This window comes from Rhipicephalus microplus, chromosome 4 (genome assembly GCF_043290135.1).
Source record: "Rhipicephalus microplus isolate Deutch F79 chromosome 4, USDA_Rmic, whole genome shotgun sequence".
NCBI classification, from domain to species: domain Eukaryota; kingdom Metazoa; phylum Arthropoda; class Arachnida; order Ixodida; family Ixodidae; genus Rhipicephalus; species Rhipicephalus microplus.
Window position 1 is genome coordinate 196393232 of NC_134703.1, and position 16237 is coordinate 196409468.

At 44.3% G+C, this 16237-nt stretch overlaps 1 protein-coding gene across 4 annotated transcripts in view; it reads right to left on the minus strand.

The window, feature by feature from the left end:
• Window positions 1-16237, minus strand: part of LOC119172549 (putative defense protein 3) — a 53773-nt gene that overhangs the window by 19072 nt on the left and 18464 nt on the right. For 2 of the 4 annotated variants that reach the window (XM_037423704.2, XM_075893906.1), the window contains exon 2: window positions 13915-14155. In XM_037423704.2, coding sequence (XP_037279601.1) covers window positions 13915-14125 — 211 coding nt within the window. In that variant the 5' untranslated portion in view covers window positions 14126-14155. Of the gene's footprint in view, window positions 1-13914; window positions 14156-15617; window positions 15806-16237 lie in introns of all 4 variants that reach the window. The other 2 variants (XM_075893904.1, XM_037423705.2) reach the window with 2 other exon arrangements.

Here is a 16237-nt window from a genome sequence, read left to right on the forward strand (position 1 = left end):
AGGAGAATTCGGCTTTTACTTTCTTACGACTCGCGCTTCGTATCTACTTCCCACTTTTAACCACCTCGAGTTTATGGTATATACTAGTTCATTGTATTCATGGCACTGCAAGAAGCATTGGCTGCGCATGCAGGGAAGAAAGAAGGGTCACGCGTCAGGGCGATCGGGTTTGGGACTTGAGCCAAGGTTTCTACCTTCCTTGCCCCATGACTTGTGCATTTTCTTAGCTGTCTCTTCTTTCCGGCAGTGTGCCACCAGTGTACGACTGCTGGGTCAACGTTCCTGTGCCCGGAGCCATGCCTGAGGCATTGGGCTACAGAGCCAGCGCTTTCAGTGCTGTGTCGACCAAGCCAACGGCCACCGGTAGCCTGGGAACGCTGCTGACACAGTAGGTCATGTAGCTGCTCAACTCCGACAGCAGCGAGAACGAGGACACCATCGACCCCCGATTATAGTACCCAGGCATCTCCGTTACTACGTTGGCGAGACCCCGCGTCTTCACAAATCTCCACGAGCAACTACTTGGCAGGAACCGAGTTGTAGAACGTGAATGATTATGAACTACGCACATAAAATTGGCATTTTTTAGTGACTATATTAAGAATAGGAATAGTTGTCTATTTTATGTAATCTTTACTTGTTGGGGTTACCTGCTCACGTATTACTGTTGAAAATGGTGCCAAGTGGTTTCGTCCTATGGGGAGTCTCTTTAGCTGACATATTGGACAATCTCAGTTAATAAAGAACCTGCACATTGTGTGAACCAAAACTACAACGTAACATGTGTGATGAAGTGCGCGCCATGCACTGAGGTTTAGGAGAATGAGGAGAAACTGGCTCAGGTGTGGAAAAGCTAAAAGGACAAATGAAAAAAATTTCCGTTGCTGGAAAAAATGGCGATAACTATAAAAGCACGGGAAAAAGAGGGAAGGATAGAAGAGCGTAGCGAAAACAGTGCAAGACGGCCCATGCGTTTCGGCTGTCAGGTTTTGGACTGAAGCCAAGACTCATCGTGTACTTGGTTTACGGCGCATCACTATACTCGGCGACAACTTTTTTTCGGCGCTGAAGGAAAAGCTACGAAAGTGGAGCTTCTACACATGTAGCACTCCGCGAAGTAGTCCATTTTGGCGCGCGTCTTGTAACGCTGCGGAAAAAGACGGGGGTGCATGATCAGCGGTTCATCTACAGCACCCTAGTTTAATGTAATGTTCCTGAAAAAAAACTAAAATACAGTCATTCGTGTCAATGTGCAGGCTTCTCTTCCCTCACGTGCATAGCTTTTGTGAAGGTATTGAAATGCCATACTGTCCCCTTTCGTGAGCGCACGCTCCACGAACAGACGCCACCGGCGTATCCTTTCAGCATGCCCGAGGCACGGCCATTCGATGAACACGCGGCGTTGCGGTGCATGAAGCGCCCAGGCGTCCGGCATATCAAGTGCGCCCGCGTGCTATTGCATTCGTAGTTTCCTGGTGGACACTCTAGAGGCGCTGCTGTGGTTGCTGGGAGAGGAGGCAGAGGCGAAGGGGTGCGGTTGGCGCTGCTTTAGTTTTTTTCATAGACTTTAGTTTCGTGTAGACGCAGACGCCACATAGCATTTGAGTTGCACATAAAAAAAGCGGGACTTTTTCACGCGTTTAAAAACGCGAAGTCACAACAGATAAATATAAAGAAATACGATTATCTTACAGGTGTAAGCTGCGTTCCATTTCAAATAGCTCCACGTAGAAAATAAAGCAGGAACATTGATATTTCACGTTGAAAATATGGGCGGTACTCTAACTACCTTCAATAGCAGTAAGATGCACGCAATTTAGCTTCGTAGCTTTCCCTTCAGTGCCAACAAGCGTTATCGCCGAGTATAGAAGAAGGGTCACAAAGAAGGACCAAAAGAAAAATAACAGACTCATCTCTTTTGTGCATACTTCTGGTGTTGCACTGTAAACCAAGTTCACGATGAATCCCGGCCCAAATTGCCGTTTTACTCGTAGCCTAGACTTTTCCTCCTCTCTAACAGTGACCAGAGGGTGTCATGGCTGCCTGCTGCTTCTGGCCGTCACTCATGTCCCAACGTCCCTGTGAGCGTAGACAGGCTTCAGCAATTGTGCTTTGCGCTCGCGCTCAGACAAGGTTGTCCGGCCGAAATAGTACTTCGCACCAACAACTGAAATCAACAACGCCGATAGCAACACCATCCTCATTATTCTACGCGTTTAGCGCCTAACATTTGCTGTAACTACATTGTTGAGTTCCCCATTATTGCTCTCCTTCACCTACCGATGCGGTAAGAACTGAGTTGTAAAAATGAACTATAAAGAACTGGGCAGATGGCCCAGTTATGTTATCATTAAGTGAAGGTCAGAGGCAGCATCGGTTGCGTCTTTTATATAAGATTTTCTATATGCTTGGGTTACGTGCTCTCACATGGCTCTCAATACAATAGGTTTAATGTGGTCACGTACTTTGGGGAGTGTCATGATGTGACACGTCAGACAATGCAAGGGCATGAAGAACCTGCTGGCTGTGTGAAGGCAGCACCACATAACAAATGTTGTGCGGCTGGGGTGCATAAATGCACCCCAGCAGCACACGGGTACTCCGATTCCAGAAAACATTGCTGAACGTGACACTAAAGCTAGAACTGTTCCTCGAACTATATGGTGTATCTCCAGAGATGCAAAAGCAAGGTTCGATGAAAAAGAGGCGTTGCCAGGAGAGCCTGAAGATTTCTTCCAGCCATTGTGTAAAAACTTTAAAGGCTCGCTCAACAAGGTTGGGTTGATGAAAATATGATGCCAGACGGAACAGTGCTACATCCACCAAACTATACTAAACTATATATATAACCTATACTATACTAAAATATATATATATATATATATATATATATATATATATATATATATATATATATATATATATATGTATATGTATATATATATATATATCCACCAAACTAAAATAATTTATATGAAGCAATATTGAGCAAAAATCTCGTTTGGTTTCGACAGTATAAAGAAGGTGAGGCGTCGACAATGGCGAACTAACAATTTTTTTTTTTTCAGACAGAAACGTCCTTCGCTTCAGCCTGGCACTGCTACCCTCCCATTTCTAAATACGATGAAAGGAGCATGAATGGTTTTGGTCCAGGCTTAAGTCAGAGCTTCAAAGAAGGATTGTGCCTAAGTGTATTTCGAAGTCATTGTTCAAGTTTTGAGAAATGTTAATATTTGAAAAAGAAGAAACTCGAGTTTCTTTAGAACACTGACAATTGAGGTCCTGGCTAATGCGTTGGGCAGTAAATTCTTGTTGCTTTCACCTGCCAACTCATTTGACTATATTTAAATCAGCCTGGAAGGTATTTAATTCAATTTCTGGTGCTTGCGGGCTTCTTTTTGTAAACATGTTTTTGTGTTTAACCTGTTCTATTCTAAATTAAAGGTGTTTTTCTCTTGCTGCCTTTTGACTTGCTACTGCTTGAATAATCCGAGGCCGATTCCTTTAGAACTCGCGTCATGCTACCCAAGAAAGCCTGGGACCTCTCGTGACAATACTGAACTTTTCTTTGGCTTCTGCGCCAAGCTTTTTTATATAATATATAAAGCATATTTCAACAACCAAACAGTGCTTCCTAAATCAGCGCCCTCGTCGTTCCTTCACCGTACTGCGATGATCGGCTTTGTTTTTCTAAAATATATGTACTTTCCAGCTCAAGTACGCCTGTGTCATACAGGATTTTTTAAGGGTCATCGGATTGACTGCCGTCAAAACACTGAAGCTCCATCGACTCAAATGGGTTGTAGAGCTGCTACACGGCAGTTTTGAACGTCCATTGAGTGGTTCAGCTATTTCTCGTAGAAACTGTGCGACACGGCAATTCCTCATTTTTGTTTTTATGTTATTGAAAGGATAATATATGTATATATATATATATATATATATATATATATATATATATATATATATATATATATATATATATATATATATATATATATATATATATAATTCAAAAAAGAAATTCTGTGGGTCCGGTGCCAATATAATTCGGAATAAAGGAGTACACTTACGAAAATTTGATAGTTATTTACTCTACGTTCTTCTTCTTTTCGACATGAAGGCAGCCGAGGCGTCATGGACTCACCGCGATCGGGTCAACCACTTCAGCGAATACATTGAAGGGGAAGCGTTCAAGTGGTACCTGACAGAGAGTTTCGGCAACGGCAAGACAACTTGAGACAATATCAAGCGCGACATATAAGCCCGCTTTGCTACGACTGACGGAGATGCCTTCCGTCTGTTCATTCACTACCGACAGAAAGGAGGGCAGACCATCAAGGACTACTACGACGAGAAAAAGCGACTGGGTTCCTTGGCTGACCTGAAAGAGTGTCACATCATTTTTGGACTGACTGATGATGTCCCTCCTGATGTGGAACTGGCGCTCGCCGGACTGTCTTTCAACTCGTCGTTAGAGTGGCTCACTGCTGCTCAATGGGTCGAGACATCTTTAAAACGGGTGAGAGGAGTTTCCTTTACTCGTAACACTAGTATTGAATCAAGAGCTCCACTTCTCTTCAGCAGACCGCAGCAGCCAACAATAACTCCTCGACCACGTGCCCCGCAAAACGATTGTAGATACTGCTCAGCTGCTAGTTTCCCACGACAGTTTCACTGGCACAACGAATGTCCGCGCCGCGGCAATGTGTCCGCTATTGATACTGAACGGGGAAACGAAGAGGGCGACCCAGAGTTTCACTAATACGCTTCAGTGCTCTCATCAACGGAAAGCCAGTAAATGCAATTCTCGATGCAGGAGCAACAATTACTTGTATCAGTGAGGATGTGTACAAACAGCTAAAGCTTCAGTGGATGAGAGACTCCAGCATCATGGTCCAGCAAGTTGCATCAAGCATTCGAACTTTGGGTCGCGTAAACATTCAGTTACAAATTGGGAACGTCATTAAGAAAGTTTATGCACGTGTTCTGCGAGGCATGAAAACGCTAGACAGCGCTTCGTACTTCAATCTTTCTGTAAATCTGGAAAGCAAGTCAGTGACACAAGCACGTGAGAATATGAACCTTCCACATCACAATGAAAAGAAAATCATTCAAGCCCCGCTGATGCGAACCCTTACTTCAGAAAACTTATCAGAGCATGGGTCTGGGGCGCTCGACTCTCTTTTAAGCAAGTATAACGAGATATTATCGAAATCCCAGACAGATATTGAAGGCATCCCCACTGAGAAACATAGGATTGCACTTACCAATGCTGTCCCTATTCGTCGAGCACCATACCGATGTTCACAGGCAGACAAAGTGGAGATCAATAAACAAGTAGATGCTCTCCTTAAGCGAGGTGTTATGAGGCCTTCATTATCGCCCTACAACGCACCTGTGATTTTATTAGAAAAGAAAGGTGAAGGACGCACTCGTCTATGTATTGACTATCGGAAACTCAATGCCATAACGGTACCCGACTTTCAACCAATTCCACGTATAGATGATATTTTTGACCACTTAGGAAAGGCGCAGTTTTTCACTACGTTGGACGTAACGTCGGGATACTGGCATGTCCAAATGCATCCTGACGATGTTCAGAAAACTGCATTTGTCACGCCTGATGGTCATTTTGAGTGGTTGGTAATGCTATTTGGGTTGAAGAACGCTCCGGCTACATTTGAAAGAGCTATGAAATCAATAATAGCGAAACATCAGCTCACCAATGTTATTAATTACTTTCACGATGTGTTCGTTTACTCAGAGACATATATTGATCATATACGACGCCTTGAGCGCTATTGAAAGCTGCCAAACCGAGAACGTAAAACTCAAACGAAAAAAGTGCCAATTTGCAAACTGCAGCATTGAATACCAGGGCCACAAAATTTCACAAGTAACAGTGACACCTAAGCAAAGTAATGTGGCTGCCATACTCAAATTTCCGACACCAAAACGAGAAAAAGATCTCCAGCGTTTTCTGGGCACTGTAAACACCTACCGTCAGTACATCTCCCACTTCAGCGATATCGCTCTTCCACTCACAAAACTACTCCACAAAGGCAGCAAGTGGGTCTGGACAGAAGCATGCGAGCAAGCCTTTCGTGAACTGAAGGAGCGGATAACTGAAGAACCTGTGCTTCGCATATGCGACCCTTCGAGACCATGTACTGTGTACTGTGACGCATCTGGCGAACAACGTTATTATAACCAGGTCAGTTTCGGAGCTCCCCGTAGGCGCGCGCTCTCTGAAGTGGCCGTGGTGGCCGACGCGAGAACTAGTGGCGCTGCTGTGCCATTTTGCTTCAAGCCGTGCGCGTCGTCTGCTGCAGTGCGAATGATCCGCATTCTCGTCGCAGCTCTCGTCAGTCGTGATAACCGGGATTCGCCATTCACGCTTGAGCGGTAAACTAACTCCTTCAAAAACGAATATTTGTAAAACATCTGTTTCATAATCACCACTAAATGTCAGGAGCCTTTCCAATCGGGAAACTAATTATTATTTATTTCTTTACTTATTTATTTACAAACAGTGCCCTGAACGCTGTTTTCGGGTGGAATCGGCTGTGCCCGAGAAGCCTGTTTTGGGCGCTAGTTCGCAATACATTATAAAAATAGAGTGCTCGAAACACAAGACGCCAGAATAGAAGTACACAGGACGAGTTGTTAGTACGCGATCGTTCTTCTATATTGGTGGCTCATCTTAAGCGTAGTTTATTTTGTAATCAGCTGTGCATCTTTCACGTTATTTCCAGTGTTCGTCGGCCTGCAAAATTTCCCGGCCAAATGTCCACCGCGCTATAATGAAAACACTTTTAAGAAATACAGTTTGCTCAAAGTGGCATTTTTCTATATTGTGTAGTTATCAGCCATCTTTCTCGGGAGAGAATTCTCTCATGAGGGCATTAAAAAATTGTAGTTATCATGCAAACTCTCACGCAAAACATGGCTTCAGCATTAGCCATCGTTCTCGAATAATTTCACTGGGTTATTGCCGAACACTTGTTACAATAGTGATGTCATAAATGAAAGCCTTAGCAAATGAGGAAGCTCAGCAAGGGTATTTTCGATTCTCTCATTCGAAACTGCGGAAAGCTTTCGCTCAAGAGCCAGGATCTCCTTATGTTTCTTCCTTTTTGAGGCAGCGAGAGGTTGCGGACCTTTTGTTTTCTGTTTTTCACCACCTTTGAAGGCTTTCTGGCTAGCAGTGGCCTCCGTAGGACAGGCAAAGAAAGCTAGTAGGCCGCTTTGTAAACACTGTACAGTGTTTACGATGAACACTAGTAGTTGTGGGCACAATCTACAGCTACCACCTCGTTCCACAATAACAGTTTTTTGTAGTAGCAGCTCTTGGTGCAAGATTTCTGCAGTAGAAAAACACCGCACGTCATCCCTGACACCGTATCGTCAATCAATTTTTGGCTCCTGCTCGCGGAAGGCAACGAGAAGTTCATCGCTTCATTGAGCGCGAACAGTGTAGCTGACGAGACGTCTGATCTGCCCAGAGATGCGTCATCGCTAAAATCACTCGACCGACTCCATGACCATGGCTTCCCTATTTCATTTTCTGGCATGAGCTCATCCCTAGCACGTGTGTGTGTGTGTGTGGGTGTGGGTGTGTGTGTGTGTGTGTGTGTGTGTGTGTGTGTGTGTGTGTGTGTGTGTGTGTGTGTGTGTGTGTGTGTGTGTGTGTGTGTGCGTGCGTGACCTCCTTGTTCTTGTCGTCACATGTGCCTTCGATATGCACTCTGGCACACCGGCAAAAAAGCGAGGTAATGTCTTTGGCACTAGCGCTCATTTTCCTCGAGGTGGAAGTATTTCGTTTCCCATTTATAATGTACTTATGATATTTGACATCATCGTCCGCCTCAAATGTCACTCACATATAGCGGACTTAAGAGTCAGCCGCCCATCCTTACGGCACAGCATCGGTGCCCGATTTTAACGCGACAGCATTAAAAAGTTCGTTTCGCAGAAATTCTCGTGTCGGCGTCGGTTTCGTTGGTTGTGAGCGAAAAATAATCATCTTCGGCGCGACTTGAAAATTGAGCAAGATGCAAATATAAAAAGTTCCTGGTCTGAGTGGGGGTCGAACCCGGGCAGTTTGCCGGGAGAGCGGGAGTTCTACTACACAGGCAGGCGTGTGCTGTTTAGAACCTTTTTATTGAGAAATAAATAAATACATATTCATAAAAAACATATTGGTCTTCTCGCACCACTTTGACGGTTTAAGAACGGTTCATTTTCACCAATTCATCAAACACCTGCATATGATTTTGAGGTTATATAAACGTTCGATCTATCTTGCGCACATATTACGCATTCAATGAAGTTTCCCGTGCCGATTTTGCTTTAGGATCCATGTGGTACACGGCCTTGCGTTTTATCCATAGACTGTAAAGGCCCAGTAATCGCGTCATATTATATGGAACACCACCCTCATTCTGTGTTGAAAATAACGTATGCCATGAGGTGTTATCGGCAGATATTTCTTCGGGGTCTTTTGTACCACATCCCAAAAAAATATCGGATCCCAGCACTCACTCACAGCATGTCAAACCATTTCCGGTTCGTTACACATAGTGCAGTTTGTGTCCATGCCAGACATAGCCAGGAGGTAGCACACCGGGTGCATGCCCCCCCCCCCCCCCCTGAAATTTTTTTTCGCGATAGCATAGAGAATAACAAATGACCATTTCAAGGGGGTGCCTTGCCCGAAACGAAGCATGTGCCCCCCGCCCAATTCCCCCTCAAAAAATATTTCTGACTACGCTTTGCTTGACTCGAGTATAGATGCGCTGGAAGCAACAGTACCTTCAACCAGTAGTGGGGCACAACCCAACATCAGCCTCCAAACACTCCTTGAAGGACGCGCTTCTTCATCATTCCTTAAATAAGATGAAATAACAATACCCAATTACGCAACATACACGCGATACCTGCCCCCCTCACTATGTGACGCATTTACTCGACTTCTTTTCGCGGGAATATGCGGGTGGCTTTTTTTAAACTCATCGCGATCCCAGGGTGGCTCAAACAAATGATGACCAATGTCATTTCCGTAGCCGCTTTTGCAGCCCGGGGCACAACAATAAGGCATTGTTTATTGGCGCTCTTGTCACATGTTAGAACTCTTTTGTAAGGAACGACAGTTCACTAAATAATAGCGCGAGGAAGCAACCGAGTGCCGAAAACGTCTTGTGTCTAAGCGGCAACACGCGCGTCGCTACGCGCGGCGTGGTATGTGAAGCAAGACGGAACAGCAGCGCCATCAGTTCACGCGTCAGCCGCTCGTGCCGGCGCGCGGGGAGCAGCGAAACTGACCTGGCTCAAGTAACGTTGCTGGCGAAGGCATCGGTGCAGTGCTGAAACAACCTGATGACAAACGCGAAGAACATCCTGTAGCCTACTATTCCCGCAAACTACTTAAGAACGAGGTGAACTATGCTATTACAGAAAGAGAACGTCTTGCCATTGTAGATGCCATTGATAAATGGCATTGCTACATTCATGGAAAGTCATTCACTGTTGTAGCAGGTCACTCTGCACTTCAGTGGCTGAAGAATGTTAAAAATCCTCAAGGTCGTCTCTTCCGGTGATCTTTGAAACTGTCAATCTATTATACCGATCACTAATTCGCCCAAAGCTTGAGTACGCGTCCGCTATATGGGATCCCGTGCAGCAAAATTTAATTAACGCGTTAGAATCTGTTCAGAACCGCTCAGTTCAGTTCATTTGTTCTAATTTTTCCCGTACTGCTAGCATATCAGAAATGAAATCTAACCTTGACCTACCCAATTTAACTGTCCGGAGGAAACTGGCGCGACTGCATTTTTTTCATAAGATATTTTTTCACAATCCATCAATGAAGCGAGACCTCATTTCACAACCGTCATACCACTCATCGCGCATTGATCATCAGCATAAGGTTGCCATTCCGTTTTGCCGCACCAACATCTTTTCAGCAGCCTTCTTACCGAAAACAGCCCTCTTCCGTTGTATCAATAACAGACCCTTTGTTATTCAAGACTGCAATTTCTCAGCAATGCTTGTAACTATACGCAGTTTCCATTATCTATCTTTGTCTTGTATGTGCTTGAATTCTTATACATTTTAGTTGACTTATGTTGCCTTCCTGATTTGCGCATCTGATACATGTTTCTTTATTTTGTCTTTTTTTCTTGTGTGTTATATATGTTGTACCCACCCTCTCTGTAACGCCCTACGGGCCCTGAGTGTATTCTAATAAATAAATAAATAAATAAATAAATAAATAAATAAATAAATATATGATGTGAACACCAAACATCAAAAGGGCGCAAGTAATGTCGAAGCAGATGCGCTCTCCGGAGCCCCAATAGTCAATCTTCTATCACACGACGACCTTCAGCGATGCAACAATGAGCGTCCAAAAGGAACGCATTCATTAGAAAATAACAACATCATCGTCAAAAGAAAAGGACTACGGAAAATATACGTGCTCCATAAACTACGCCCAACCATTCTGAAGAATGCACATCAACATTTTGGGCATGTCGGAGTGAAGAAGACGCTATCACTCCTGTCTCCGCAATATTATTGGGCACATATGGTAACCGAAGTTTCCACTTATATTCGGCATTGTGATACATGCCACAGATGCAAGATGATGAAAACAAAAAAATTTTGGACGCTTGAATCACTGCCTCCAGCTGAAGAGCCCTTCGACCTCTTTGCAATAGACACCATGGGAGGATTTTCTGGATATGGCTCGTCAAAAAGGTTTATACACTTGGTTATTGATCATGCGACTCGCTACGTATGTGCATTTGCTCATAAAAGTGAGAACATCGACGCCTACATTTCATGCTTAAAAACATTTTTTTCTTCTGAAAAACCACGGAAGCTGCTTACAGATCGTGGAACAAGATTTACTGCAGGAAAATTCAAGCAGTTTTCAAAACATTATCGTATACATCAACTATTCACCTCATTCACCATCCACAATGCAACGGCATGAACGAGCGGACAAACCAGACTATCGTAACGAGATATAAATGTAAGATCAATGAAGAACCACAGAAGTCTTAGACTAAGCTGCTTCCGGGGGTAATTGACGAATACAACAGAACACCCCACGAAGTGACTGGCTACGCACCTTCCTTCCTGATGTATGGAATTCCATCTTATCCTACTGTACTGGAACAACGAGAAGAAACTGTCGAAGTAGCACGAAAAACTGCAGTTACCAATTCTGCCGCCTACCACAATAAGAACAAAGTCATTTATGGTCTTTGTCCTTTACGAGACACCATGGCATCCCAACAACGGCAAACTGAGTTCCTTCACGGAAGCACCCTACAAGATTCTACGCAAGGTCTCAACAGTAAACTATGAGATCAACCGCTCCGTGCTACCCTTATGTAGAAACTCCGACATTGTGCATGTTAGCAAACTGCGGCGTTATTTTGTACCTTCTGAACTGAGACTTTCTCGAGGGGAGGGGGAAGTGTCACGCATTCACAAGGTGATTCTTGGAGAAGCCGACAAAGAGGAAGTGCGGATAAATTAGAATGAACGCATAGCATCTGGACCACGACGTGTCTCCATTTCGTAGCGTCATATATATATATATATATATATATATATATATCTATATATAAATATATATATATATATATATATATATATATATATATATATATATATATATATATATATATATACGGTAGGCAAAGAGGTCGACAAACGTGCGAAAACACAAGTTTTACTAACGTTTCGGCAGGTGGGCTTGCCTTCGTCACTCCGACGACGGCATTTTCCACCGGATCCATTGAATTTCACCCAACCATTAATATATATATATATATATATATATATATATATATATATATATATATATATATATATTCGAAGGTCGTAGGTTCGATTCCTGCTCACGGCTGGTTATTTTTTCATCCACTTTTCTTTCTTCTTATTTACGTTCTATTGGTTCTAATAACTTCCCCTGTACATTACTTGGCATTACTGTCTGTTAGATCTCATTATTATTTTGTTAAAACACGGAAAAACGAGCCCTTAGGTATACACTTCTTCCCCTTATTATATATATATATAATATATATACATATATACATATATATATATAAATATATATATATATATATATTTAAAGAATGCACGCGCCTGGATATTTGCTAAAACACTTTAAAAAGTTGTTTATACATATACATAACGAATGTTTCGTTTTTAAATTGTTGAGCAGTCAAACAGTGGCCACGTCGTAACCGCTGTTTCCGCTTCCGTCATTCAATAGTCATTTGAGTTTCAATGGAGATTTTGTTGCTTCGTAGACTCGATAGACAATTGACTCAATGGCCTTCGGAATTGCCCGTGTGACAAGGGTATTATTAAATAAAGTCAAAAATAGAAACAAACAAAGCCGATCAGCATAGCTATTTATTCAGGCTAAACAGGCCTACATCAATAATATGATCTGCATAATCGTGTGTTCATATTCTCATAAACAAAACATTGGCGAAACAGGACAGCCTGCTAAGGTCAAGTTAAACAGTCATCACGCGGATACAGAAAAATTCGCGAAAGCTGTGGGACAGCATTAAAATGTAGCAGTATGCAACTAGGGCGATATCAAACTCCGAACTTCAGCGAAACGTATTTTTCGTAAGTGAACGAAAATATACAGAGTCATACCTTTTCACAAGCTCAGTACACTGGAGCCAGTATGTAGAAAGGTTTTAAAAACGATAGTCTTTCTTGGGGACCTTTGACGAAAACATTTGGTCTCTCTGACTGCACATTTGTCTGTTTGTCCGCCCAAACGTTACTTCAAACGGCACGAAACGGCCAGCTCCATCCGCAGCACCCACCAGTATTGCTCAAGGTTCAGCGTTGATAGTTGTGCGATTCTCAATTTAAAAAGCAAATGTTCTGCATATCAGAGGGGACATAACAACATGTCTATGTTTTGTATGTCTGCCTTCATACTAGAAGAGGCACACACAAGTAACTCTAAAGACTGTAGCGCTTAACGCGCTGCGCTGACATTGCAACGCGATGCTCAGGAAGGTGTTTCTAACGCTTTGCTACGACGGCACGATGGTGGCGCCTGCCCGTCGCTTTGCATTGTACACCTTATCAACTCCGTGACTTGGACGCATCTTTCTCTGCGGTCCCGCACGCCTTCGTTTTCGAAAATACCTGCCAGAAGGCACTCGTGCCTAACGTGCCTATAGATGCGCTTGTTTGACTTCGTTACACGGTCGAGGCACTCTAACGAAACGCCTTCAGAATACCATTCACCGATTTAATTTGCAGAACACAAAATAAACCTTTCTTTCACTCTCTTCAGACGCAAGACTATCGTCTTTCGACGACATTTATAGTGTATTATGTAGATTCGGGCCAATTTTTTTAATTGGCTCTTGCATCTATTTGATACGATACATACAAAGAAACAACTGTAAAAAAGCTCTCTGCTTAAGGTATCAGACTTATCATTCGTTAACTTCTGGCAACCGTGATTCATTCAAACGAATCCTTCAAGCTCATTCTTACCTCCCGAGCACTTCCTCTCCTTCCTCTTAATCACGCAACGCCTAAGCACTCTTCACTCACACAATTCGTACCAGAACCCCTCCCCCTACCACGCCCCTACACTGCGTAGCCAATGTGACCATTTCCTACTCCTTTGTTAGGGTATAGAGGGTACGAAGCGTTGACACACTAGCGCTAAAAAATCAGTTCTCTTCTAGCATTGAGAAAGAATGCTCCGCTTGTCGAAACGTCGAATCCGCGCAACCGCTACTTCGCATTTTTTTTATCGGAAGCTTCTATTTTCTCCCTCCATCTAATTTTTGGCGGTTTTAAATTTCGCATGATAAAAACACACTTCTATCTTTGTCTACGTACCTGAGATGCTTTCATTTGGCTCGAATGTTTCCTTCTCCTGCACCAGCATATACGGAGAGTCGCTTCCATTTAGATGCTTGGACCCAACGTGGAAAGGCATCATGTCATCACATGTGCCTTCGGGAGCTCCATCAGGCAAAGCCAGAGACCTTTCGACGAGGGAAACAAGCAGGAGCACCACTACAGTCCTGAGTATGGATGCCCGGTTCATGCTTGCCTCTGGTCAACCTGCAAGTAAAATCTAAAAGATGGAGGAGAGATTGTGTTGTGTGAGACGGAGGTGTCACCTGACGGGGAAGCTACCAAAACACTGGAAGACTGCTAACATCACCTTGATTCATAAGAAAGGGTACAACAAGAACTAGAAGAATCGCGACCTTTCCGTTGTATACATGCTATTGGCAGAGCTCAATGCTATCAGAATTATTAACACATTAGAATACATTTGACCAAAGGATCAAGCAGGATATCGAACAGGCTACTCAACAATCCAGCGCATTCATACTATCAATCAGGTGATATTGCTACGTGCTAGTGCAGGGAGTTGAAGAAGACAAAGCATATAGACTGGTGCGAGCTAATCTGTGTAGCTGGCGCTGCTCGCTTTACCGGCTGTAAATACATCTCTGACTAGCCCTCCGTGTCGGTCTCCTTTTCGTAACTTATTTGGTGGAGGTGCGAACATTTGAAACTCATATAGAGCGCTTCTCAGCCATCTTGGGAATCTTCCGTCACACTGGCCTGCAGCTCAATTCATCAAAATGTCACTTTGGACGCCATCAAATCCCAGTACTTGGCCATTTAGTAGACGCCAACGGCGCACAACCAGACCCAGCAAAAATCAGCGCCGTCAAAAACTCTCCTTTACCACGATCTGCGAAGGATGTACGCAGCTTTATCGGACTATGTTTCTACTTCCGACGCTTTGTGAAAAATTTTGCGCACATAGCGAGGATGCTTACGCAGCTCCTCAAGAAAGACGTCCCGTTTTCATGGGGCTCCGAAGAGGCTTCTGCGTTCTCGACTCTCATCGCTCTTCTCAATACTCCACCGATTCCGGCACACTTTAACCCTGCGGCCCCTACGGAAATCCGTACAGACGCAAGTGGACATAGCATTGGTGCAGTGCTGGCTTAGCAACAACATGGCCATTATTGAGTTATTGCATATGCCAGCCGCCTCCTATCCGCCCCTGAACGTAACTATTCGATCACAGAGCGTGAGTGCTTGGCTCTTGTATGGGCAGTAATGAAATTTTGACCTTATCTATACGGACGTCCATTTTCGGTAGTTACCGACCACCACGCGCTCTGCTGGCTCAACTCTCTGAAAGTACCATCAGGCCACCTTGGTCGCTGGGCTTTGCGCCTGCAAGATTTTTCCTATTCGGTGGTCTACAAATCTGGCCGCCTATACCATGATTCCGATTGCCTCCCCCGATACCCTTTCGACGATCCTGAGGACACTGACGAGCCCACGGAGAACTCTACTTTGTCAGTGTCCGACATCCTTAATATTGGGGAAGAACAGAAGCGTGATCCAGTGCTGCCTGACATCATCAGCCGTATGGAATTCTCCCCAAATGACGCTTCCGTCAGTTACTTTGACATTCAAAATGGCGTGCTATACTGTCGCAATTTCCGACCAGACGAGCCCGACCTTCTCATTGTTGTGCCTAGGCATTTGCGCCGCTGTGTTCTCACCGAACTTCACGACGCTCCCACGGCTGGACAACTTGGCGTATCTCGAACGTACGAGCGTGTCCGGTGCCGTTTCTTCTGGCCAGGCCTTTCTCGCTCGGTACGCCGATACGTCACCACCTGTGACCAATGCCAACGTCGTAAAACACCATCGCTGCTACCCGCTGGCCATCTTCAACCAACTGACATACCTGCGGAACCATTTTATCGTGTTGGATTGGACCTGCTTGGTCCTTTTCCCACATCAACATTGGGAAACAAATGGATAGCCGTTATTACAGACTACGCTAAACGCTACGCTATTACGCGAGCTCTTCCAACCAGCTGTGTAGCCGACGTCCCTGACTTCTTGTTACGGGACGTTATATTGATTCACCGTGCTCCGAGACAGCTTCTCGATCACAGAACATGGCCGTACATTTCTATCCCAAGTCATCGCCGACGTTCTGTGTTCTTGTTCCACGCAACACACACTTACAACCGTTTACCACCCTCAAACAAATGGCCTCACGGAACGATTTAACCGCACTCTAACAAATATGCTCGCTAAGTACGTGTCGCCCGACCACCGAGACTGGGACCTTGCCTTAACCTACGCAACGTTCGCGTATACTTCCTCCCGT